The following is a 27,819-nucleotide window of genomic DNA, read 5'->3' as shown; positions in this document are numbered from 1 at the left end:
GCTGCGTTTGACGGCATGGCGGTTGAACGCCGGATCCTAACGGAAAAGGGCATTCCGGATTAAATGATTCCTACGCTGATAAAAGGCTAGGAAAGACGTGACAGCACAACATTATCACCGTATATGGCGAAAATATGTTGCTTGGTGTGAGGCCAGGAAGGCCCCTACAGAGGAATTCCAGCTGGGTCGATTCCTGCACTTCCTACAGTCAGGAGTGACTATGGGCCTAAAATTAGGTTCCATTAAGGTCCAGATTTCGGCCCTATCTATTTTCTTTCAAAAAGAACTGGCTTCACTGCCTGAAGTTCAGACGTTTGTTAAGGGAGTGCTGCATATTCAGCCCCCTTTTGTGCCTCCAGTGGCACCTTGGGATCTTAACGTTGTGTTGGATTTCCTGAAATCGCACTGGTTTGAGCCACTTAAGACCGTGGAGCTAAAATATCTCACGTGGACAGTGGTCATGCTTTTGGCCTTGGCTTCGGCTAGGCGTGTCAGAATTGGCGGCTTTGTCATGTAAAAGCCCTTATCTGATCTTCCATATGGACAGGGCAGAATTGAGGACTCGTCCCCGATTTCTCCCTAAGGTGGTATCAGCGTTTCATTTGAACCAACCTATTGTGGTGCCTGCGGCTACTCGGGACTTGGAGGACTCCAAGTTACTGGATGTAGTCAGGGCTTTGAAAATCTATGTAGCCAGAACGGCTAGTCAGGAAAACTGACTCACTGTTTATACTGCATGCACCCAACAAGCTGGGTGCTCCTGCTTCAAAGCAAACTATTGCGCGCTGGATCTGTAACACGATTCAGCAAGCTCATTCTGCGGCAGGATTGGCGCATCCAAAATCGGTAAAAGCCCATTCCACAAGGAAGGTGGGCTCTTCTTGGGGGCGGCTGCCCGAGGGGTCTCGGTTTTACAACTTTGCCGAGCTGCTACTTGGTCAGGTTCAAACACATTTGCTAAGTTCTACAAGTTTGATACCCTGGCTGAGGAGGACCTTGCCTTTGCTCATTCGGTGCTGCAGAGTAATCCGCACTCTCCCGCCCGTTTGGGAGCTTTGGTATAATCTCCATGGTCCTTACGGAGTTCCCAGCATCCACTAGGACGTCAGAGAAAATAAGAATTTACTCACCGGTAATTCTATTTCTCGTAGTCCGTAGTGGATGCTGGGCGCCCGTCCCAAGTGCGGACTCTCTGCAATACATGTATATAGTTATTGCTTAACTAAAGGGTTATTGTTATGAGCCATCTGTTACTGAGGCTCAGTTGTTGTTCATACTGTTAACTGGGTATGGTTATCACAAGTTGTACGGTGTGATTGGTGTGGCTGGTATGAGTCTTACCCTGGATTCCAAATCCTTTCCTTGTTGTGTCAGCTCTTCCGGGCACAGTTTCCTTAACTGAGGTCTGGAGGAGGGGCATAGAGGGAGGAGCCAGTGCACACCAGATAGTACCTAATCTTTCTTTTAGAGTGCCCAGTCTCCTGCGGAGCCCGTCTATTCCCCATGGTCCTTACGGAGTTCCCAGCATCCACTACGGACTACGAGAAATAGAATTACCGGTGAGTAAATTCTTATTTTTTTGCCTTATGTTCCCCCGCAACCTAAGAAGGCGCCTCATTATCAAATGCAGTCCTTTCGTTCAAATAAAGGCAAAAAGGTACGGGGATCGTCCTTTCTTGCCAGAGGTAAGGGCAAGGGGAAGAAGCTGCACACAGCTAGTTCCCAGGAGCAGAAGTCGTCCCCTGCGTCGGCAAAATCCACCGCATGATGCTGGGGCTTCCCTGGTGGAGTCAGCTCAAGTGGGGGCACGTCTTCGATTTTTCAGCCACATCTGGGTTCACTCACGGGTGGATCCCTGGGCACTAGAGTGTTTCTCAGGGATACAGGCTGGATTTCGAAGAGGTGCCTCCTCGCCGGTTTTTCAAGTCTGCTCTGCCAGCTTCTCCTTCAGAGAGGGAGTTAGTGTTAAATGCAATTAAAAAATTGTATCTTCAACAGGTGATAGTCAAGGTTCCCCTTCTGCAACAAAGCAAGGGGTATTACTCAAACCTGTTTGTGGTACCGAAACCGGACGGTTCGGTCAGACCCATTTTGAATTTAAAATCCCTGAACCTGTACTTAAAAAAGTACAAGTTCAAGATGAAATCGCTCAGAGCGGTCATCGCCAGCCTGGAAGGGGGGGATTGGATGGTTTCCCTAGACATAAAGGATGCATACCTTCATGTTCCGATATTTCCTCCTCATCAGGCGTTCCTGAGATTTGCGGTACAGGACTCTCATTACCAATTTCAGACGTTGCCGTTTGGGCTTTCCACGGCCCCAAGGATTTTTACCAAGGTAATGGCGGAATGATGGTGCTCCTGCGCAAGCAGGGTGTCACAATTATCCCATACTTGGACGATCTCCTCATAAAGGTGAGATCTCGAGAGAAGTTACTGGACAGCGTATCACTGTCTGTCTGTGAAGACGTTACAGCAACACGGCTGGATTCTCAATATTCCGAAGTCACAGCTGGTTCCTACAATGCGTCTGACCTTTTTGGGCCTGATTCTGGACACAGACCAGAAAAAGGTTATTCTTCCGATGGAAAAGGCTCAGGAGCTCATGGCTCTGGTCAAGAACCTATTGAAGCCAAAAAAGGTTTCAGTGCATCACTGCACACGTGTCCTGGGGAAGATGGTGGCATCTTACGAGGCCATCCCCTTCGGCAGGTTCCATGCGAGGACTTTTCAATGGGACCTACTGGATAAGTGGTCCGGGTCTCATTTACAAATGCATCAAAGGATCACCCTGTCTCCCAGAGCCAGGGTATCTCTCCTATGGTGGCTACACAGTGCTCACCTCCTAGAGGGCCGCAGGTTCGGCATTCAGGACTGGATCCTGGTGACCACGGACGCGAGCCTCCGAGGTTGGGGAGCAGTCACACTGGGAAGAAATTTCCAAGGTCTCTGGTCAAGTCTAGAGACTTGTCTCCACATCAACGTCCTGGAGTTGAGGGCCATATACAACGCCCTACGTCAAGCGGAGGCATTACTTCGCAACAAGCCAGTTCTGATTCAGTCGGACAATGTCCACAGCAGTGGCTCATGTAAACCCCCAAGGCGGCACAAGGAGCAGGGTGGCAATGGCAGAAGCCACCAGGATTCTTCGCTGGGCGGAAGGTCATGTAAGCGCACTGTCAGCAGTGTTCATTCCGGGAGTGGACAACTGGGAAGCGGACTTCCTCAGCAGACACGATCTGCATCCTGGGGACTTCATCAGGAAGTCTTCGCGTGGGTCGGTGGGGACTGCCCTCAACAAAAAGCTAAAGCGGTATTGCGCCAGGTCAAGGGACCCTCAAGCGGTGGCGGTAGACGCCTTGGGTGTTCAGGTCGGTCTATGTGTTCCCTCCTCTTCCTCTCATACCCAAGGTGTTGAGAATAATAAGACGAAGAAGAGTGAGAACAATCTTCGTTGCTCCGGATTGGCCACGAAGGACTTGGTATCCGGATCTGCAGGAGTTGCTCACAGAAGATCCGTGGCCTCTTCCTCTTTGACAGGACCTACTGCAACAGAGGCCCTGTATGTTCCAAGACTTACCGCGGCTGCGTTTGACGGCATGGCGCTTGAACGCCGGATCCTAGCGGAAAAAGGTATTCCGGAGGAGGTCATTTCTACCCTGATTAAGGCTAAGAAGGACGTGACATCGAAACATTATCACCGCTTATGGAGAAAATGTTTCTTGGTGTGAGGCCAGGAATACTCCTACGGAAGAATTCCATTTGGGCCGTTTCCTTCACTTCCTTTAAACTGGAGTGAATTTGGGCCTAAAATTAGGGTCCATAAAGGTTCAAATTTCGGCTTTATCTATTTTCTTTCAAAGGGAATTGGCTTCTCTTCCTGAAGTTCAGACATTTGTGAAGGGAGTACTGCATATTCAGCCCCCGTTTGTACCTCCGGTGGCGCCTTGGGACCTTAACGTGGTGTTAAGTTTCCTTAAGTCACATTGGTTTGAACCACTCAACGCGGTGGAGTTGAAGTACCTCACTTGGAAGGTGGTCATGTTGCTGGCCTTAGCTTCAGCAAGGCGAGTTTCGGAATTGGCGGCTTTGTCACATAAAAGCCCCTATCTGGTTTTTCATGTGGATAGGGCGGAATTGAGGACTCGTCCTCACTTCCTTCCTAAGGTGGTCTCCTCTTTTCATATGAACCAACCTATTGTAGTGCCTGTGGCTACGCGTGACTTGGAGGATTCCGAGTCCCTTGATGTGGTCAGGGCTTTGAAGATTTATGTGGCCAGAACAGCTAGGGTCAGGAAGACAGAAGCTTTGTTTGTTCTATATGGTCCTCTCCTTAAAGAAGGGGGGGGGGCACATATTTGACGCAAAATACATACAGCACTATCTAGGTAAACATATTGTGGTTTTTCCTGGGTCATATAGCGCTGGGTGTGTGCTGGCATACTCTCTCTGTCTCTCCAAAGGGCCTTGTGGGGGAACGGTCTTCAGATAAGAGGATTCCCTGAGTGTGTGGTGTGTCGGTACGCGTGTGTCGACATGTCTGAGGTAAAAGGTGTCAGTGCATCACTGCACTCGAGTCCTGGGAAAGATGGTGGCATTTTACGAGGCCATTCCATTCGGCAGGTTCCATGCGAGGACCTTCCAATGGTACCTACTGGACAAGTGAATGACAACAAGTGTAAGCAACCGTGCGCACCCTCTTGGTACAGGGTAAAAAAGATAGCAGTTTTAGATACCACAATGTTACACTATTCCCTTTTTCTGCTGGGATCTCTAGTGTTACAGTCCAATTCAGTCTCAATAGATGGGCTCAAAAGTCAATTATCTTGTTTCTTAATCTTGATTCTCTCCTTTCTCCCTATAGGAAACCAATTCCATATGGACCCAAAAATTAGAAAAGAAAGGAGGATATAGAGTAGTATTGTTTTTATTCAATAATTTCACAAAAATAATGTAAAGTATTTCCCACAAAGAATTATATTAATAAAACTGAATTTCATACACAGCAATCCACCACAGACTAGGCTAGAATGCGTACCGGATTTCGTGGGGTGTCATGAAATGTTCACCCAAAACAGCATATTAATATACCAAGGATTCCCCTCGATCTTTCCAGGTGCCGAATCAGTCTTTGGATCTGCAGTATCCAGGAAGTCAAATACCGGTTCAATGCAGTCTCCCCAATCAGATCACCAACGCGTTTCTGCTCTCTAAGGAGCCTTTTTCAAGGTGTCATACGAATCTTGCCCTTGGTTAACAAAAATCCTTTCCTCGTACTGTTCATCTCCTCTGGGCACAGTTTCTCTAACTGAGGTCTGGAGGAGGGGCCTAGAGGGAGGAGCCAGTGCACACCCATACCTAAAGTGCACCCTGGAAGTGAACCCACCAAAGAACTTTTCCGGGTTTGAAGAGTTTTGGACTCTAACCCACACGGGTAATACATATATTTACCATTCTTGTTCTACGCCACTTGAGGTTTTTCCCTATACTCCTTTGTGGTCAGGTAATCTAATTGACGGGTTAGATTCCTTATCCGGGGGGGGGGAGATTATTTTACTCCTTCAGCATATATTAGATTCTGCTAACTTTATGGTGGAGGCCATAAAGGATATTGGTTTACTCAATGCACGCAGGGGCCAGTGGACTGCGGACGCGGATTCCAGGAAAGGCATGGAAAGCCTACCTTTCACAGGTGAAGCCCCTTTTGGAGATTAACTGGATTCGTGGATATCCAAGGCTACGGCGGGTAAGTCTACATACCTTCCTTCCGCCGCTCCCCCGGCTAGAAAATTCTACACTGCTCCAACTCTGCAGTCTTTTCGAACAGCGACATTTAAAAACAAAACCAAAGGTTCTTCTACGGCCTTCAAAGGCAATAGAGGTAAACCCAGAAAACCAGCATCTGCAGGTTCACAGGAACAGAACCCCGCTTTTGCTTCCTCTAAGCCTTCAGCCTGACGGTGGACCGCACTGCCTGGAAGATAGGCAGGTGGGCCTGTTTAAGATTCTTCAGTCACATATGGGAAACGTCATGCCAGGATCCCTGGGTCAAAGATCTTATAGCCCAGGGCTACAGACTGGAGTCTCAGGAACTCCCACCTCAGATTCTTCAAATCAGGCTTACCTGCTTCTCAAGAAGCAAGTATGACTTTATAGGAAGTGTTTCAAAAAATGGTAGAGACTCAGATCATTGTTCTAGTTCCACTTCAACTGCAAAACAAAGGTTATTATTCCAACCTGTTTGTAGTACCGAAACCAGACGGTTCGGTAAGGCCCATTTTATATCTCAAATCGTTGAACCTGTACTTACAGGTGTTCAAGATGGAGTCTCTGAGAGCGGTAATCTCAGGTCTGGAGGAGGGGGAATTCTTGGTGTCTCCATCAGTGATGCCTACCTTCATATTCCGATTTGGCCACCTCATCAGGCTTATCGAAGGTTTGCCTTACAGGACTGTCACTACCAGTTCCAGGCCTTGCCATTTGGCCTCTCTACGGCACCGAGGGTGTTCACCAAGGTAATGGCAGAGATTATGTTTCTCATACGCAAACAGGGAGTGAACATAATTCTGTACCTGGACGATCTGCTGATAAAAGCACCATCCAGGGAAAGGTTGTTAGACGACATTGTCCTCTCAACCCTACTACTCCAGGATCACGGGTGGATTCTGAACCTACCAAAATCTCAACTGGAACCAACACGGAGGCTTCCGTTCCTGGGGATGATACGGAGGCACGGAAGGTGTTCCTTCTGTTGGAAAAGGCATTGTTGATCCAGTCGATGGTGCGGGATGTTCTGAAACCAACCCGGATATCTGTGCATCTATGCATTCACCTTCTGGGAAAGATGGTAGCCGCCTACGAGGCGCTACAATACGGAAGGTTCCATGCAAGGCCCTTCCAACTGGATCTGTTGGACAAGTGGTCCGGATCGCATCTACACTTGCCCCCGAGGGTCTGTCTGTCCCCAAAAGCTAGGATTTCTCTCCTGTGGTGGCTTGAGACTTCTCACCTGACCGAGGGCCGAAGGTTCGGGATTCAAAATTGGATTCTGCTGACCACACGCAAGCCTCAGAGGTTGGGGAACAGTTCCAAGGAAAATGGTGAAGTCAGGAAGCCATTTTTCCGATCAACATTCTGGAACTAAGGTCCATATACAATGCCCTTCTACAGGCATCACATCTTCTAGATCAAGCCATTCAAGTTCAGTCGGACAATGTGACGGCAGTAACGTACGTAAACCGACAAGGTGGAACGAAGAGCAGAGCAGCAATGTCAGAGGGAAGGATTCTCCTCTGGGCAGAAGGACACGCTGTGGTGTTGTCCGCAATCTTCATTCCGGGAGTAGACAACTGGGAAGCAGACTTCCTCAGCAGACACTACCTCCACCTAGGAGAGTGGGGCCTTCACCCGGAGGTGTTTGGGTGCGTGACACGTCGGTAGGGAATTCCATAAATCGACATGATGGCCTTTCGTCTCAACAAGAAGCTCAAGCGGTATTGTTCCAGGTCGAGGTACCCACAAGCGGTGGCGGTGGCCGCTCTACGTCTGACTCCATGGGTCTACCAGATGGTGTACGTGTTTCCACCACTCCCATTGATCCCAAAGATTCTCAAAACAATAAAACGGGAAAAGGTTCAAGCAATTCTCATTGCTCCAGACTGGCCAAGAAGGGCCTGGTGATGCACCTAGGGGACCCTTGGCCTCTACCTCTTCGCGAGGACCTTCTCCAACAGGGTCTGTTCGTCTATCAAGACTTACCACGGCTACGTTTGACGGCATGGAGGTTGAGCGTCAAATTCTGGCCCGGAAAGGAATCCCAGATAGGGTTATTCCAACACTGATCCAAGCTAGAAAGGGGGTAACGTCTAAACATTACCACCGTATTTGGAAAAAATACGTCTCTTGGTGTGAGAACAGGAAATTTCCTGTGGTGGAAGTTCAAATGGGATGTTTTCTCCTTTTCTGCAGTCAGGTGTGGATGTGTGCCTGCGTTTGAGCTCCATAAAAGTCCAGATTTCGGCCTTATCCATTCTCTTCCAGAAACAATTTGCTTCTCTCCCTGAGCTTCAGACATTTTTGAAGGGGGTTCTGCACATCCAACCGCCCTTTGTGCCTCCAAAGGGATCTCAACACCCCTCCCCCGCAGTGTCCAATACAGTGCCCCACACAGTGCTAACCCTTGCTGGCTTCTTCTACTGCTGCCGGTGCTGCTCCTCCTGTATGAGTGACGGAAGGGGAGGAGAGCGCAGCGCATGCCTCTCCTGTGAAGTCCGGAGAGCAGCTGCGGTGAGGCTGACAGTCTCCGGCGGCGGCGGGCATTTAAAATTTAGTACCGGTAAGTGAGCCAATCAGGTGCCGCCACTGCCGGTCCATGAGCTCTGATTGACTGACGGCCGACACCATATTAAAAATTAAGGGAGGAGGAGTGCCAGTGACTGCCCAAGCCCGTGCGCTCTGTGAGCTACCGGTAGCTCGCGAGCTACGGGTTGGAGATCACTGATCTAGGTCAACCACTATTGGTCGACAGGGTCTCTAGGTCGACAGGTCAAAAGGTCGACATAAGTTTTTCACGATTTTTCTTTTTCTTTTTTTGAACCTTTTCATACTTAACAATCCACGTGGACTACAATTGGGAACGGTAATCTGTGCCGAGCGCAGCGAAGCACCTTTCCCGAAGCAAGGGGACACAGTGCGTTAATTGGGGTTCCCAGTCACTCCACGAAGAAAACATCACCAAAAAAACATACTCATGTTGAACTAAAGACCCTGTCGACCTAGTTACTGTCGACCAATAGTGGTCGACCTAGTTACTATCTACCTTCCATACCACACCCCATTGCTACCCCTCCTCCTATTCTTCCCATTCTATCCTTCGTAAATAAAGTATTCTACAGTATTACTATTTAAAACAAAAATTTCACCTGATTTTATTTTGTGAGTGTCGTGTTTGTATAAATCAGGCCTGGCCAACCTGTGGCTCTCCAGCTGTTGTGATACTACACATCCCAGCATGCCTTGCCACAGTTTGACCACTCCCCAGTAGCAAAATTGTGGCAGGGCATGCTGGGACGTGTAGTTTCACAACAGCTGGAGAGCCACAGGTTGGCCAGGCTTGGTATAAATGGATGTGGTACATTTTGTCGGCATTCATAATGTCGGCATTTACGTAATGTCAACATTGTAAATGTCGAGCCCGCAGAGCATTGCGGTTCCTGACCCTATAATAGTTTTAATCTGTTGCTGTTGACATTCTGACCGTATACCGTCTAAATAGGTACTGAACAAATATTTTTCTAATAAGATATATGGGTTATATTTTATAGCTTTATCTGATACAAAGCTTGCCCTCAATAGTCTGCATTCTCTCTTACTATAGATTACACGTGCACTGACTCTATGGAACACCACTAACTGCAGAACTGCTCTTTATGGTTAGAAACGCATAGAACGTTATAGTTACTTACCAGACCCTGTGCAGAATCATACCTGGAGCTCTGTGCCAGTATGCATGTAAACTGTTCTTTTGTTTCTTTCCCTTGGGCTAATGCAGAGGTTCTCAAACGCAGTCCTCAAGGCACCACAGACGTCCGGGTTTTAAGTATATCCATGGCTCAGCACAAATGGTACAATCAAATTAATTGAGGTACTAGTGAAGTCACTTGTGGCCAAGCATGGATATACTTAAAACCTGGACCGTTGTGGTGCCTTGGGGACTGCGTTTGAGAACCTCTGTGCTAATGCGCATATAGGGTCTGATTCTGAGTCTCCTGCAGCGCCATATGGGGCCGCAGTCGGAATTAATATTTATTGTGGACAGAATGTTCATGCGACTACACACGACTTATGTGTGCACATTGTACCGCTACACTTTTTACTATCCGCTTACGAAGCCGTCAACATCATTCACATCGGCTCACGCAGCTTACCTCTTCTGGGTGCAAGATATTTATCTGAAATAGGCAACTCCTCGGCATACGCATGATTCCGAGTAGGCTGTAGCCACTGCTACGGAATGGGGCCCTTTTATGGGTCTGCCCAATTAACACCCAGAAACTCCCATTTTGGGCATGGAAAGAGATCCGTCTGACCCAGAGTCAGCCAGAGATGCACAGAAATGCATGTTTGCTGCAGAGTGAGCGCGCTTTGTTAAAATTTGCTGACTGGACGCTTACAAAGCTGCGTGCTAATCAGAATCACGCCCCAAGACCATAATGGTAAGAAATCATTGTCATTTACTTATGCTGCCCTAGATCTTTTTCACTCTTAGCAGTGGGGCCAATTACCGTACACTGTAACCATAGCGTTGTAGTTATGTGCCTGCATTTGAGTATTATTTTTTTTCACCTCAACTCCTGGATATATACAAAGGGTCTCATCTGTAACCATTAGAGGATGTGTGTCCTTGGAGGGTGCATGTGTGATGTCTCCACGGGGTTGTTACACCTGCTGGTGGAATCATAATAGCTTAAGGAAAAAAAGTCTCTTGTCTCGTACAAAAACACAGTCCGTCTAAAAGTGTGTTCTCTGTCTTTCATACACTTCATTTGTGGGTCAATGTACTAAAGCCTTGGAGAGAGATAAAGTACCAGCCAATCGGCTCCTAACTGCCATGTTACAGGCTGTGTTTCAATAATTACAGAAGCTGATTGGCTGGTACTTCATCTCCTTGCACTTTCTCTTTCCAAGGCTTAGTACTTAGCCCCCGTATTCACATGATGTCTGCTTTAACCTGAAGCATAGTAGGAAATAAAGACACACAGTGTCTGTAAGCAAAGTTGGATGAGATACCTGCACTAGTTACTGTATTGTACGGAGCATACTTGAGTGTATCTGCTGGTGCTATGTGGTAAAGTATTTACAGGCTGCTATCACCTACCTTTACCTTAGGACAGGCATTCCCAACCGCGGTCCTCAATGCACACCAACAGTGCAGGTTTTAGTGATATCCAGGCCTCGGCACAGATGGTTAAATCAAAATAACTGAGTTACTAATTAAGTCACCTGTGTTCAAGCCTGGCTATCACTAAAACCAAGACTGTTAGTGTGCCTTGAGGAACGAGGTTGGGAAACCCTGCCTTTAGGGCATTAAGAAATCCATATAAAGAGGACCGAAATCTGGAAATCGCAATATATGGCATGCAGGTAGCACAGACTGTAAAGCAGCATGGCTTGTTGTCCTGTATGTCTGCACTAATCTTCCACAGGAAAGTCACTTAATTGGTTCCCCTGGTTGATGGTGGAAAACGTTATGATTCATTCCTGAATCTCTCTCATCCATTTATCAATTGCATTCTGATGTGGTGTCTGAGAAGTCCCTGACTTATGGATAACATCAGTATCTTGCTATCTTGCACATCAGACCAATGGGAGACTACATGCTGTGTAGGTGGGGAATTGTCATCCTGACACCCTTCCTGTCTGGGATCTCTCCATAATATTGAGTAGGGATTTGCCCTGATAGTGCCCTCTAAGTAAATGAATGCACCCAGCCGTTGACAGAAAGATTTGCCCCACAACATTGCGGAAGCACCAGAACCCCTCCATATAGCAAACGAGCACTGTAGAGTTTGTGGGCGATTTATCTGACCAGATCACCTTACCTTCCTTGTTGATGTATCAAAATGTCATTGCTAAATCTCTGTTCATGCTTCCGCTTCACGATTGACTTGCCTGCTAATTACTGCAAGCCTTCTATGCGGTAAAGTTCTTTATTTGATTGTGGATTGTATTTTTGAAGACAATTTATTTATAAAACCAGTTTTTAGTAGTACTATAGATTCTGTCTGCAAAGATCTGGGTGTTTTTCGTGGGTGTAGTGTGTGTTGCCGGCGGTTGGGCTCCTGACGACCAGCATACCGGCGCCGGAATCCTGACTGCCGGCATACAGACAGCTGGGCGAACGCAAATGAGCCCCTTGCGGGCTCGCTGCGGGTACGGTGGCGCTCCATGCTATCCATTCTCCCTCCAGGGGGATCGTGGACCCCCAAGAGGGAGAAAAACTGTCGGGATTCCGGCGCTGGTATGCTGGTCGCCGGGAGCCCGACCGCCAGCAAAGTGAAGACCACCCGTTTTTCATACATGGCTTAAAAAATATAAATGGTTATAGAGCGTAATCAATTTGTATCTCTAATATTTTTTTTGATTATCCAGTTAAAACAAAATATATATTTAAATGCTTAATGTTCTAAAACCATCCTGGAAAGGGGCAGTGATGTCTCACTGCTTCCTCACCTACAGCTGAATGTTAATAGTTTGCTGAACTCCAGTTTTTACGATAATATCTTCCATGTTCTCCTTTGTTGTGTGAGTAGCTCAATAGCTTCTGTCCCTTACTTCTGTAGGGCTTGTTCTCTAGAGTGCTTTAGGCTGCTATGTTTAGAATATAGATCGTATCTTCATCTGCTCCAAGGCTCAGCAGTAATTGTGCATTGCAGCTTGGAAGGGCAGGGTGTCCCTTTGCATAATATTTACATAATGCCATGATAATGCTTGTATTGTTAATTCAGTTGTGTAACTTCCGCTGTTTTCAATAGTACATCTAGCTTGAAGGCCTAAACCCCATCCTTTATTTATGCTAATAATTTAGAGCTGTAAGAAACGTGCCGTTCTAAGCTGTATTCATTGTGAAGACGTGCAAAGTGAATTTGGGTTCTTTTTTGCCCAGATTACGATTTTTACTTAGACAGATTCTACATATTGACTCCCTATCACGGTAAGCTCTACAAATGGTTCAAGTTTTCTCACTGTAACAAGCGGTTATGTTTTGCACTTTTCATGGCGTATCATTTAGTTATGCAGTTTTTTTATTATTGTTTAGCGAGTGTATTGTGTAAAATTTTGAGTAGAAAAAAAATCGACATTGTATAGAGTCCATCACCCTGACTACCCTTAATACACATACCAGTTGCATTGTAGACTCACTGTTTGCTACTTCTGCGTACAGTTGTTTGGTGGTGGTATTTGTTCTGCAACACATTACAAAGATACATTCTTTTTGCGTTTTTGTATATCTTATAGGCGAAGAAGTGATGAGGGAAATAATCCTCATGATGTGAAAAGGCAAAGATATAATTCTCCTCAGCAGCCTTCCCCTATCATTCACCAAGCAGTGCCTTTAAAAGACCGCCACCACTACTCCATCCCAGGATCTGCAGGATTGCCGTTGCCGCAAGTACCTCCGAACCCTGATGTAAATGGTCAAGTTTCATCTACAGGAGACTCCTGGCTGTTTGACCACATAGAAACCACTTTGCCTGTTGCTAATGACAAGGTAGTTATGAAAGCAGACCTTTTCTTTTTGCCTTCACTATGTTGCGTATTATAGAGTGTTCGGGATTTACCACCTGGCTTTACTGGTTATAAGCCGTTCGGCATGGAAATAATAATTTTCTCTATCGTCCTAGTGGATGCTGGGGTTCCTGAAAGGACCATGGGGAATAGCGGCTCCGCAGGAGACAGGGCACAAAAAGTAAAGCTTTCCGATCAGGTGGTGTGCACTGGCTCCTCCCCCTATGACCCTCCTCCAAGCCTCAGTTAGATTTTTGTGCCCGGCCGAGAAGGGTGCAATCTAGGTGGCTCTCCTAAAGAGCTGCTTAGAGAAAGTTTAGCTTAGGTTTTTTATTTTACAGTGAGTCCTGCTGGCAACAGGATCACTGCAACGAGGGACTTAGGGGAGAAGAAGTGAACTCACCTGCGTGCAGGATGGATTGGCTTCTTGGCTACTGGACATCAGCTCCAGAGGGACGATCACAGGTACAGCCTGGATGGTCACCGGAGCCTCGCCGCCGGCCCCCTTGCAGATGCTGAAACATGAAGAGGTCCAGAATCGGCGGCAGAAGACTCCTCAGTCTTCTAAAGGTAGCGCACAGCACTGCAGCTGTGCGCCATTTTCCTCTCAGCACACTTCACACGGCAGTCACTGAGGGTGCAGGGCGCTGGGAGGGGAGCGCCCTGGGAGGCAAATGAAAACCTATTTGGCTAAAAAATACCTCCCATATAGCCTCCGGGGGCTATATGGAGATATTTAACCCCTGCCAGAATACACTAAAGAGCGGGAGACGAGCCCGCCGAAAAAGGGGCGGGGCCTATCTCCTCAGCACACAGCGCCATTTTCCTTACACAGCTCCGCTGGTCAGGACGGCTCCCAGGTCTCTCCCCTGCACTGCACTACAGAAACAGGGTAAAACAAGAGAGGGGGGGCAAAATAGTGGCAAAAATTATATTATAAAAGCAGCTATACAGGGAGCACTTATTATAAGGCTATCCCTGTCATATATAGCGCTTTTGGTGTGTGCTGGCAAACTCTCCCTCTGTCTCCCCAAAGGGCTAGTGGGGTCCTGTCTTCGTTAAGAGCATTCCCTGTGTGTCTGCTGTGTGTCGGTACGTGTGTGTCGACATGTATGAGGACGATATTGGTGTGGAGGCGGAGCAATTGCCAAATATGGGGATGTCACCTCCTAGGGGGTCGACACCAGAATGGATGCCTTTATTTATGGAATTACGGGATAGTGTCAACACGCTAAAGCAGTCGTTTGACGACATGAGACGGCCGGACAATCAGTTAGTGCCTGTCCAGGCGCCTCAAACACCGTCAGGGGCTGTAAAACGCCCTTTGCCTCAGTCGGTCGACACAGACCCAGACACAGGCACTGATTCCAGTGGCGACGGTGACGAATCAACCGTATTTTCCAGTAGGGCCACACGTTATATGATTTTGGCAATGAAGGAGGCGTTACATTTAGCTGATACTACAGGTACCACTAAACAGGGTATTATGTGGGGTGTGAAAAAACTACCTATAGTTTTTCCTGAATCAGAAGAACTAAATGATGTATGTGATGAAGCGTGGGTTGCCCCCGATAAAAAGATGCTAATTTCAAAGAAGTTATTAGCTTTATACCCTTTCCCGTCAGAGGTTAGGGCGCGCTGGGAAACACCTCCTAGGGTGGACAAGGCGCTCACACGCTTATCTAAACAAGTGGCGTTACCCTCTCCTGAGACGGCCGCACTTAAAGATCCAGCAGATAGGAGGATGGAAAATATCCAAAAAAGTATATACATACATACAGGTGTTATACTACGACCAGCTATAGCGACAGCCTGGATGTGCAGTGCTGGAGTAGCTTGGTCAGAGTCCCTGATTGAAAATATTGATACCCTGGATAGGGACAATGTTTTACTGTCTTTAGAGCAAATAAAGGATGCATTTCTTTATATGCGTGATGCACAGAGGGATATCTGCACACTGGCATCACGGGTAAGTGCTATGTCCATTTCGGCCAGAAGAAGTTTATGGACGCGACAGTGGTCAGGCGATGCGGACTCAAAACGGCATATGGAAGTTTTGCCGTATAAAGGGGAGGAGTTATTTGGAGTCGGTCTATCAGATTTGGTGGCCACGGCTACAGCCGGGAAATCCACCTTTTTACCTCAAGCTACTCCCCAACAGAAAAAGACACCGACTTTTCAACCGCAGCCCTTTCGTTCCTTTAAAAACAAGAGAGCAAAGGGATATTCATATCTGCCACGAGGCAGAGGAAGGGGGAAGAGACACCAACAGGCAGCTCCTTCCCAGGAACAGAAGCCCTCCCCCGCTTCTACAAAAGCCTCAGCATGACGCTGGGGCTTCTCAAGCGGACTCAGGGGCGGTGGGCGGTCGTCTCAAGAATTTCAGCGCGCAGTGGGCTCACTCGCAGGTAGATCCCTGGATCCTGCAGATAATATCTCAGGGGTACAGGTTGGAACTAGAGACAGATCCGCCTCGCCGTTTCCTGAAGTCTGCTTTACCAACGTCCCCCTCCGAAAGGGAGACGGTTTTGGAAGCCATTCACAAGCTGTACTCTCAGCAGGTGATAGTCAAGGTACCTCTTCTACAACAGGGAAAGGGGTATTATTCCACTCTTTTATTTGTGGTACCGAAGCCGGACGGCTCGGTAAGACCTATTCTAAATCTGAAGTCCTTGAACCTGTACATAAAGAAGTTCAAGTTCAAAATGGAGTCACTCAGAGCAGTGATAGCGAACCTGGAAGAAGGGGACTTTATGGTGTCCTTGGACATCAAGGATGCGTACCTCCACGTTCCAATTTACCCCTCACACCAGGGGTACCTCAGGTTCGTTGTACAAAACTGTCACTATCAGTTTCAGACGCTGCCGTTCGGATTGTCCACGGCACCTCGGGTCTTTACAAAGGTAATGACCGAGATGATGATTCTTCTTCGAAGAAAAGGCGTATTAATTATCCCATACTTGGACGATCTCCTAATAAGGGCAAGGTCCAGAGAACAGCTAGAGAGGGGATTAGCACTGTCTCAAGAAGTGCTAAAACAGCACGGCTGGATTCTGAATATTCCAAAATCCCAGTTAATGCCGACAACTCGTCTGCTGTTCCTAGGGATGATTCTGGACACGGTTCAGAAAAAGGTTTTTCTCCCGGAGGAAAAAGCCAAGGAGTTATCCGAGCTTGTCAGGAACCTCCTAAAACCAGGAAAGGTGTCTGTACATCAATGCACAAGAGTCCTGGGAAAAATGGTGGCTTCTTACGAAGCAATTCCATTCGGCAGATTCCATGCACGAATTTTCCAGAGGGATCTGTTGGACAAATGGTCAGGGTCGCATCTTCAGATGCACCAGCGGATAACCCTGTCTCCAAGGACAAGGGTATCTCTTCTGTGGTGGTTGCAGAGTGCTCATCTATTGGAGGGCCGCAGATTCGGCATACAGGATTGGATCCTGGTGACCACGGACGCCAGCCTGAGAGGCTGGGGAGCAGTCACACAAGGAAGAAACTTCCAGGGAGTGTGGACGAGCCTGGAAACGTCTCTTCACATAAACATTCTGGAACTAAGAGCAATCTACAATGCTCTAAGCCAGGCAGAACCTCTGCTTCAAGGAAAACCGGTGTTGATCCAGTCGGACAACATCACGGCAGTCGCCCATGTAAACAGACAGGGCGGCACAAGAAGCAGGAGTGCAATGGCAGAAGCTGCAAGGATTCTTCGCTGGGCAGAGAATCATGTGATAGCACTGTCAGCAGTGTTCATCCCGGGAGTGGACAACTGGGAAGCAGACTTCCTCAGCAGACACGACCTTCACCCGGGAGAGTGGGGACTTCATCCGGAAGTCTTCCACATGCTGGTAACCCGTTGGGAAAGACCAATGGTGGACATGATGGCGTCTCGCCTCAACAAAAAACTGGACAGGTATTGCGCCAGGTCAAGAGATCCGCAGGCAATAGCTGTGGACGCGCTGGTAACGCCTTGGGTGTACCAGTCGGTGTATGTGTTTCCTCCTCTGCCTCTCATACCAAAAGTATTGAGAATTATACGGCAAAGAGGCGTAAGAACGATACTAGTGGTTCCGGATTGGCCAAGAAGGACTTGGTACCCGGAACTTCAAGAGATGATCACGGAAGATCCGTGGCCTCTACCTCTAAGGAGGGACTTGCTTCAGCAGGGTCCCTGTCTGTTTCAAGACTTACCGCGGCTGCGTTTGACGGCATGGCGGTTGAACGCCGGATCCTAAAGGAAAAAGGCATGCCGGAAGAAGTCATTCCTACTTTGATTAAAGCAAGGAAGGAAGTAACCGTGCAACACTATCACCGCATTTGGCGAAGATATGTTGCGTGGTGCGAGGATCGGAGTGCTCCAACGGAGGAATTTCAACTGGGTCGATTCCTACATTTCCTGCAATCAGGATTGTCTATGGGTCTCAAATTGGGATCTATTAAGGTTCAAATTTCGGCCCTGTCGATTTTCTTTCAAAAAGAATTGGCTTCAGTTCCTGAAGTCCAGACTTTTGTTAAGGGAGTGCTGCATATACAGCCTCCTGTGGTGCCTCCAGTGGCACCGTGGGATCTCAATGTGGTTTTGGAATTTCTAAAATCTCATTGGTTTGAACCACTAAAAAAGGTGGATTTAAAATATCTCACATGGAAAGTGACCATGTTACTAGCCCTGGCTTCGGCCAGGAGAGTGTCAGAACTGGCAGCTTTATCTTACAAAAGCCCATATCTGATTTTCCATTCGGACAGGGCAGAACTGCGGACTCGTCCGCATTTTCTCCCTAAGGTGGTGTCAGCATTTCATCTGAACCAGCCTATTGTAGTGCCTGCGGCTACAAGTGACTTGGAGGACTCCAAGTTACTGGACGTTGTCAGAGCATTAAAAATATATATTGCAAGGACAGCTGGAGTCAGAAAATCTGACTCGTTGTTTATATTGTATGCACCCAACAAGATGGGTGCTCCTGCGTCTAAGCAGACGATTGCTCGTTGGATCTGTAGCACAATCCAACTTGCACATTCTGTGGCAGGCCTGCCACAGCCTAAATCTGTAAAGGCCCACTCCACAAGGAAGGTGGGCTCATCTTGGGCGGCTGCCCGAGGGGTCTCGGCATTACAACTTTGCCGAGCAGCTACGTGGTCAGGGGAGAACACGTTTGTAAAATTTTACAAATTTGATACTCTGGCTAAGGAGGACCTGGAGTTCTCTCATTCGGTGCTGCAGAGTCATCCGCACTCTCCCGCCCGTTTGGGAGCTTTGGTATAATCCCCATGGTCCTTTCAGGAACCCCAGCATCCACTAGGACGATAGAGAAAATAAGAATTTACTTACCGATAATTCTATTTCTCGGAGTCCGTAGTGGATGCTGGGCGCCCATCCCAAGTGCGGATTATCTGCAATAATTGTACATAGTTATTGTTAACTAATTCGGGTTATTGTTTAGGAAGCCATCTTTCAGAGGCTCCTCTGTTATCATACTGTTAACTGGGTTTGATCACAAGTTGTACGGTGTGATTGGTGTGGCTGGTATGAGTCTTACCCGGGATTCAAAATTCCTCCCTTATTGTGTACGCTCGTCCGGGCACAGTACCTAACTGAGGCTTGGAGGAGGGTCATAGGGGGAGGAGCCAGTGCACACCACCTGATCGGAAAGCTTTACTTTTTGTGCCCTGTCTCCTGCGGAGCCGCTATTCCCCATGGTCCTTTCAGGAACCCCAGCATCCACTACGGACTCCGAGAAATAGAATTATCGGTACGTAAATTCTTATTTTAAGGTTGTCTTCTGATTACTTTGATTTTTCTGATTTCTGTTGCAGCTGAGTCAGCAGATCTTGGAGTTATTCCAAGCTTGTCAACAGCAAGTCAGTGACTTGAAGAAGAAAGATGTCTGCCGGGCAGAACTTCAGAGGGAAATTGAGCAAATCTTTCCACGTATGTACAGTACTTATACACTGGACTGAGAGCATTTTAAAGAAGGCCTTATATTAAGACTCTTGTTTTCCACATGCTGTCATTACTTAATGTATCTCTGACAATCTGATGGATTTAATTTCAGTTGTCCCCCTCTTAATAGTTTGTGTTGCTGCTATTGTTAATACAGGTTGAGTATCCCTTATCCAAAATGCTTGGGACCAGAGGTATTTTGGATATCGGATTTTTCCGTATTTTGGAATAATTGCATACCATAATGAGATATCATGGTGATGGGACCTAAGTCTAAGCACAGAATGAATTTGTTACATATACACCTTATACACACAGGCTGAAGGTCATTTTATCCAATATTTCTCTGACGTCCTAGTGGATGCTGGGAACTCCGTAAGGACCATGGGGAATAGCGGCTCCGCAGGAGACTGGGCACATCTAAAGAAAGCTTTAGGACTATCTGGTGTGCACTGGCTCCTCCCCCTATGACCCTCCTCCAAGCCTCAGTTAGATTTTTGTGCCCGACCGAGTAGGGTGCAATCTAGGAGGCTCTCCTGAGCTTCTTAGAAAAAGTTAGTTTTAGGTTTTTTATTTTCAGTGAGACCTGCTGGCAACAGGCTCACTGCATCGAGGGACTAAGGGGAGAAGAAGCGAACCTGCCTGCTTGCAGCCAGCTTGGGCTTCTTAGGCTACTGGACACCATTAGCTCCAGAGGGACCGAACACAGGCCCAGCCTCGGAGTCCGGTCCCAGAGCCGCGCCGCCGGCCCCCTTACAGAGCCAGAAGCAAGAAGAGGTCCGGAAAATCGGCGGCAGAAGACATCAGTCTTCACCAAGGTAGCGCACAGCACTGCAGCTGTGCGCCATTGCTCCTCATGCACACCACACACTCCGGTCACTGAGGGTGCAGGGCGCTGGGGGGGGGCGCCCTGAGCAGCAATATAAACACCTTGGCTGGCAAAAATACATCACATATAACCCCCAGGGCTATATGGATGTATATTAACCCCTGCCAGATTCCATAAAAATGCGGGAGAAAAGTCCGCGAAAAAGGGGCGGAGCTATCTCCTTCAGCACACTGGCACCATTTTTCCCCTCACAGCTCCGTTGGAGGGAAGCTCCCTGGCTCTCCCCTGCAGTTAATACACTACAGAAAGGGTTAAAAAGAGAGGGGGGGGCACAATTTAGGCGCAGTATACAACATATATGCAGCTATAAGGGAAGACACTTTTTTATAGGTGCTATCCCTGTGATATATAGCGCCCTGGTGTGTGCTGGCATACTCTCCCTCTGTCTCCCCAAAGGGCTTTGTGGGGTCCTGTCCTCTATCAGAGCATTCCCTGTGTGTGTGCTGTGTGTCGGTACGGCTGTGTCGACAGGTATGTGGAGGATAATGAGGTGGAGGCGGAGCGAATGCCTGTTAATATGTTGTCACCCCCTGCGGGGTCGACACCGGTGTGGTTGAACTTATGGAAGGATTACGTGAAAGTGTCAACTCCTTACATAAAAGGTCGACGACACGGAACAGCCGGCTACTCAGCTTGTGCCTGTTCCAGCGTCTCAAATGTCATGGGGGACTCTAAAATCGCCCGCTACCTCAGATAACAGACACAGATGTCGACACGGATACTGACTCCAGTGTCGACATCGATGAGACTGGTGTACCCTCCAAATAGGTCCACCCGTTACAGGATTGAGACAATGAAAAATGTATTACACATTTATGATTATACCCCAGGTACCACATAAAAGGGTATTGTGTTTGGTGAGAGAAAACTATTAGTAGTTTTTCCTGCATCTGAGAAATTAAATGAGGTGTGTGTGAGGAAGAGTGGTCTTCCCCCGGTAAGAAATTGATAATTTCTACAACGGTTATTGGCAGCGTACCCTTTCCCGCCAGAGGATAGGTCACGCGGGGAAACACCCCATAGGGTAGATACAGCGCTTACACGCTTATCAGAAAAGGTGGCACTACCGTCTTCGGGTACGGCCGCCCTGAAGGAACCTGCTGATAGAAAGCAGGAGGTTACCCTATAAGATATGGTCACACACTAGGGCATTATATTGCGACCAGCCGTTGCTTCGGCATGGATGTGCAGTGCTCCCGCTGCGTGGTCAGATTCCCTGTCGGAAAATAACTATGGATAGGGACAATACTTTGCTGAAAATAGAGCATATAAAAGACGTGGTCTTATACGTGCGTGATGCACAGAGGGATATTTGCCGGCTGGCATCAAAAATAAGCGCTAGGTCCATTGCCGCCAGACGGGGGTTATGGACTTGGCAATGGTCAGGCGATGCCGACTCGAATCGGCACATGGAAGTTGCCCTATAAGGGGGTAAAACTGTTTGGGGATAGTTTTTCAGACCTCGTTTCCACAGCTACTGCTGGGAAATTAATTTTTTTGCCACAGGCTACCCCACAACAAAAGAAAGCACCGTATCATCAAGTACAGTCCTTTCGGCCCCAGAAAAACAAGTGGGCTAGAGGCTCATCCTTTCTGCCGAGAGGCAAAGGTAGAGGAAAAAAGCTGCAACACACAGCTAGTTCCCAAGAGCAGAAGTCCTCCCTGCGTCCGGTAGGTCCACAGCATGGTGCTGGGGCTGCTCAGGCGGACCCGGGTACGATGGGGGCCCGTCTCAGATATTTCAGCGGACAGTGGGCTCTCTCACATGGATCCCTGGGTCCTTCAAGTAGTATCTCAGGGATACAGGCTGGAGTTCGAGACGTTCTTCCCCCCGCCGTTTCCTAAAATCTGCCTTACCGGCACCTCCCTCTGCCAGGGAGACGGTGTTGGTGGATATTCAACACTATAATCACAACAAGTGATTGTCAAGGTGCCCCTCCTTCAGCAAGGAAGGGGTTACTATTCCACAGTGGTTGTGGTACCGCAACGGTTCGGTGAGACCCATCTTGAAATTAAAATACTTTAACTTTTATATCAGAAGATTCAAGTTCAAGATGGAATCGCTCAGGGCGGTTATTACGAGCCTGGACGAGGGGGATTACAGGGTCTCCCTGGACATCAAGGATGCGTACCTGCATGTCCCCATTCCCCCCCCCCCCCCCCCCCCCTCACCAGGAGTACCTCAGATATGTGGTACAGGACTGTCACTATCCGTTCCAGACGCGGCCGTTGGAGTTGTCCACGGCACCGAAGGTTTTTACCTAGGTAATGGCCGAAGTGATGATACTCCTTCGCAAGAAGGAAGTTTTTATTATCCCGTACTTGGACGATCTCCTGATAAAGGCGAGGTCCAAAGAACAGTTGGTAGTGGGGGTAGCACTCTCTCGGGAAGTGCTACAACAGCACGACTGGATTCTCAATATTCCAAAGTCACAGCTGGTCCCGACGACACGTCTTCTGTTCCTGGGAATGTTTCTGAACGCAGACCAGAAAAGAGTGTTTCTTCCAGTGGAAAAAGCCGAGGAGTTGTCATCTCTAGTCAGAGACATCCTAAAACCAGGACAGGTGTCGGTACATCAATGCACACGAGTCCTGGGAAAAATGGTAGCTTCGTACGAAGCATAATTCCATTCGGAAGACTCCACGCAAGGACGTTCCAGTGGGACCTGTGGGACTAATGGTCCGGGTCCCATGTACAGATACAACAGCGGATAACCCTGTCAGCAAGAAACAGGGTGTCGCTGCTGTGGTGGCTGCAGAGGGCTCATCTACTAGTGGGCCGCAGATTCGGAATACAGGACTGGGTCCTGGTGACCACGGATGCCAGCCTTCGGGGCTGGGGTGCAGTCACACAGGGAAGAAATTTCCAAGGAGATTTCGCTTCACATAAATATTCTGCAGCTAAGGGCCATTTACAATGCCCTAAGCCAAGCAAGGCCCCTGCTTCAGAACCAGCCGGTACTGATCCAATCAGACGACATCACGGCGGTCGCCCATGTAAACACAGGGTGGCACAAGAAGCAGGATGGCGATGGCAGAAGCCACAAGGATTCTCCGATGGGCGACCTACACCCAGGAGAATGGGGACTTCATCCAGAAGTTTTCCAAATGCGGGTAAACCGTTGGGAATGACCACGGGTGGACATGATGGCGTCCCGCCTCAACAAGAAGTTGAAAAGATATTGCGCCAGGTCAAGGGACCCTCAGGCGATCGCTGGGGACGCTCTAGTGACACCGTGGGTGTACCAGTCGGTTTATGTGTCTCCTCCTCTACCTCTCATACCCAAGGTACTGAGAATAATAAGAAGGCGAGGAGTGAAAACCATACTCGGGGTTCCGGATTGGCCATGAAGAGCTTGGTACCCGGAACTTCAAGAGATGCTGGCAGAGGACCCTTGGCCTCTGCCGCTCAGACAAGACCTGCTGCAGCAGGGACCCTGTCTGTTCCAAGACTTACCGCGGCTGCGTTTGACGGCATGGCGGTAGAACACCGGATCCTAAAGGAAAAGGGTATTCCGAAGGAAGTCATTCCTACCCTGATCATAGCCAGGAAGGATGTCACCGCAAGACATTATCGCCGCGTTTGGCGAAAATTTGTTGCTTGGTGGGAGGCCATGAAGGCCCCGACGGAGGAATTTCAACTATGTCGATTCCTGCACTTCCTGCAAGCAGGGGTGACGTTTGGGCCTCAAATTGGGGTCCATCAAGGTCCAGATTTCGGCTCTGTCGATTTTCTTCCAGAAAGAACTGGCTTCACTGCCTGAAGTTCAGACTTTGGTTAAAGGAGTACTACATATTCAGCCTCCTTTTGTGCCTCCTGTGGCACTTTTTGGATCTCAACGTGGTGTTGGATTTCCTAAAGTCGCATTGGTTGAGCCACTTAAAACCATGGAGCTAAAGTATTTCGCGTGGAAAGTGGTCATGCTGTTGGCCTTGGCCTTGGCCAGGCGTGTGTCAGAATTGGCGGCTTTGTCATGTAAAAGGCCTTATCTGATTTTCTGTATGGATAGGGCAGAGTTGAGGACTCGTCCTCAGTTTCTCCTGAAGGTGGTCTCAGGTTTTCACTTGAACCAACCTATTGTGGTGCCTGCGGCTACTGGGGACTTGGAGGATTCCAAGTTGCTGGACGTAGTCGGGGCCCTGAAAATTTTATTTTTCCAGGACGGCTGGAGTCAGGAAAACTGACTCGCTGTTTATCCTGATGGCACCCAACAAGCTGGGTGCTCCTGCTTCTAAGCAGTCTATTGCGCGCTGGATTTGTAGCACTATTCAGCTGGCGCATTCTGCGGTAGGATTACCGCAGCCTAAATCAATAAAAGCCCATTCCACAAGGACGGTGGGCTCATCTTGGGCGGCTGCCCGAGGGGTCTCTGCTTTACATCTTTGCCGAGCAGCTACTTGGTCAGGGTCAAACACATTTCTAAATTCTACTAACTTGATACCCTGGCTGAGGAGGACCTGGAGTTCTCTCATTCGGTGCTGCAGAGTCATCCGCACTCTCCCGCCCGTTTGGGAGCTTTGGTATAATCCCCATGGTCCTTACGGAGTTCCCAGCATCCACTAGGATGTCAGAGAAAATAAGAATTTACTTACCGATAATTCTATTTCTCGTAGTCCGTAGTGGATGTTGGGCGCCCATCCCAAGTGCGGATTGTCTGCAATACTTGTACATAGTTATTGTTAACTAATCGGGTTCTTGTTGTGAGCCATCTATTAAGAGGCTCCTCTGTTATCATGCTGTTAACTGGGTTTCATATCACAAGTTGTACGGTGTGATTGGTGTGGCTGGTATGAGTCTTACCCGGGATTCAAAATCCTTCCTTATTGTGTACGCTCGTCCGGGCACAGTATCCTAACTGAGGCTTGGAGGAGGGTCATAGGGGGAGGAGCCAGTGCACACCAGATAGTCCTAAAGTTTTCTTTAGATGTGCCCAGTCTCCTGCGGAGCCGCTATTCCCCATGGTCCTTACGGAGTTCCCAGCATCCACTACGGACTACGAGAAATAGAATTATCGGTAAGTAAATTCTTATTTTTTTTATAACTTTGTGCATTAATCAAAGTGTGTCTACATTCACACAATTCATTTATGTTTCATATTCACCTTATACACTTAGCCTGAAGGTCATTTAATACAATATTTTTAATAACTTTGTGTATTAAACAAAGCTTGTGTACATGGAGTCATTAAAAAAACCAAGGTTTCACTAACTCACTCTCACTCAAAGTCTGTATTTCGGAATATTCCGTATTTCGGAATATTTGGATATGGGATACTCAACCTGTAGTACTTTAATCAGTATTGTCGGTCATTATGTTGTGAAGGTAGGGTGAGGCAGGACTGTGAATATTATGTCAGGAAGAGTATTTCTTTTTAAGCCTCTAGTGTTTATCACAGAAACCTATAGGGGGAATTCAGTTGGCGGAAAAGGGTGCGAATTGCCATTGCCGCAGCATTTAAATATCTGTAACGGTAGCCAATCTTGCACCCTTGGCACAGCTGGCCGAATGCCAGATTTGCACAAAAGTGCTTGCTACCCTACGGGGTAGAGAACACTTCGGTGCGAGATACTGCTGCCGTGCTCATTCAGCAGGGTGAATTGCATTCACCCGCAATTGAATTCCTCCCTCTGAATTTCCAGATACTCTGATTACAAGTGTTGTATCCTTTGCCAAACGTTTTTTTTATTATTTATAAGGTACTTGCTCCTTGTTCTTTTGTTTATGTATTTTATTTATCTTGTCCTTCTAGAGAGCAGGCTGTATCTGGTTGGCTCTTCGCTTAACGGGTTTGGCACAAGAAGCAGTGATGCAGATTTGTGCCTGGTTTTGAAAGAGGAGCCGGTGAGTTCCAAAAATTTACGCTCAGTTGACACTTTATTGGGTGCACTTTTCTAAAGTGCAGACTATCAGCTTTAATTGATTTTCACATCTAGATTTGGGAATGTGTTTAGGAATTGCAGTTGTTTAATATGTAGCACCCTCTCTTTTTCAAGGGACCAAAAGTAATTGAACGTTTCACTCAAAAGCTATGTTGTGGACAGGTGAGGGCTATTCCTTCATAATTTCATCATCGATTTTCCATGAAAGTGGTCTGGAGTTGATTCCAAGTGTGGTATTTGCATTGTGAAGCTGTTAGCTTGAATCCACAAATGTTCTTAACGCACGTGAAACAGGCCATCCTTAGGCTGTAAACAGTAAACAGAAAAAAATCCAGCAGAGCGATAACAGGTACCTAAAGAGTGGCCAAATCAATGGTTAATACATTCTGAGAAAAAAAAAGAATGTACTGGTGATCTCGGCAACACAGAAAGGCCTGGACGTCCACCGAAGACAACTGTATTGGATGATCAAAGGATCTTTTCGATGGTAAAAAAAAACCTTTTCAATTGTTGCGCCCGGACGGAGCAACAGTTGAATAGCTCCATTGGGCGTCATCGCAAATACTACAGGGTGCATACTATTCATAAGCCTCAAAAATAGAAAGGCTAGATTAGACTTTTCCAAGTAACAGCTAAAATAGCCAGCCCAGCTAGTTTTGGAACGGCATTCTTTGTACAGGTGAAACTAAGATCAACATGTACCAGAATGATAGGAAAAGTAAAGTATGGAGTAGGCTTTGAATGGCTCATTATCCGAAGCTCACCACATCATCTGTAAAACACTGTGGAGGTCGCATGATGGCATAGGCTTATAGTACTGGGTCACTAGTATTTATTGATGTGAAAGAAGCAGCTGGATGATTTCTGAAGTATATAGGGATGTACTGTCTGCTCAGATTCAGTAAAGTTGTTTGGATGGGACTTCACAGTACAGATGGACTATGACCCAACACATATTGTGAAAGCAACCCAGGAGTTTTTTTTTTTGTTTGTTTGTGGAATATTCTGCAACAGTTGAGTCATCACTGATCTCAACCCGATGAAGCATGTAGTTCACTTGCTGAAGTCAAAACTAAAGGCAGGAAAACCCATGAACAAACAACTGAAGACTGCTGTAGTAATGTCCTGGAAAAGCATAACAAAGGAGGAAACCCAGAATGGTTATGTGCATGGGTTCCAGACTTCAGGCAGTCTTAGGGGGGTATTCAATGCTTGTCTGATCCTTTCCGTCAATGCAGTATTCAGTGAGCGGCCAAATCCGATTTGGCCGTTCCCGACCATGCCATCCGACTTTTTTGAAGTCTGATTAACACTGTCAGAACCGCGGGTAAAACCTGTTTGATTTGAAGCGTGAATCCGGCAAAACACGTGGATCCATGGCAAATCCGCAGATCCACTTGTTTTCCGACAAGTCTGAATTGCTGACTTGTCGGGGAAAAAAGCAGCCCCATTGAATAGGTCGGAACAGTTTCCGACCTAAAAAAGTCAGAAACTGCAGTCTTTCCGACAAGATGGCAGTTTCAGACTACAATTGAATACCCCCCATAGCCTGCAAAGGATTCTCAACAAAGTAATTAAAATTAACCTTCTATTTAGGATGTTAATTTGTCCAATTACATGTGAACTCCTGAAAATAGGTTGCAACTCCTAAACGTTTCATACAATATTTTTGTTCAACCCTTTAATTGAAAGCTGAAAGCCACCACTTCAGTTATATCTTCATTTTTTAATTTCAAATCCTTGTGATAATGTACAGAGACAAGATTATGTACATTTTGTCAGTGTCCAAATATACATAGACCTAACTGTATATAGCTGATTACCTG

The 27,819-nt window shown here is 47.5% G+C and overlaps 1 protein-coding gene across 2 annotated transcripts in view; it reads left to right on the top strand.

The window, feature by feature from the left end:
* TENT2 (terminal nucleotidyltransferase 2) overlaps positions 1-27,819 on the top strand; it is a 144,832-nt gene that overhangs the window by 28,638 nt on the left and 88,375 nt on the right. Inside the window, exons 3-6 of one of the 2 annotated variants that reach the window (XM_063963497.1) lie at positions 12,664-12,711; positions 13,017-13,269; positions 19,098-19,212; positions 25,864-25,955. In XM_063963497.1, coding sequence (XP_063819567.1) covers positions 12,664-12,711; positions 13,017-13,269; positions 19,098-19,212; positions 25,864-25,955 — 508 coding nt within the window. The remainder of the gene's footprint in view (positions 1-12,663; positions 12,712-13,016; positions 13,270-19,097; positions 19,213-25,863; positions 25,956-27,819) is intronic. The other variant, XM_063963501.1, reaches the window with a different exon arrangement.

The sequence above is a fragment of the Pseudophryne corroboree genome, chromosome 1, assembly GCF_028390025.1.
Source record: "Pseudophryne corroboree isolate aPseCor3 chromosome 1, aPseCor3.hap2, whole genome shotgun sequence".
Taxonomy (NCBI): domain Eukaryota; kingdom Metazoa; phylum Chordata; class Amphibia; order Anura; family Myobatrachidae; genus Pseudophryne; species Pseudophryne corroboree.
The sequence above is the reverse complement of the archived record's forward strand: the minus strand, read 5'-3'. Positions and strand labels throughout refer to the sequence as shown.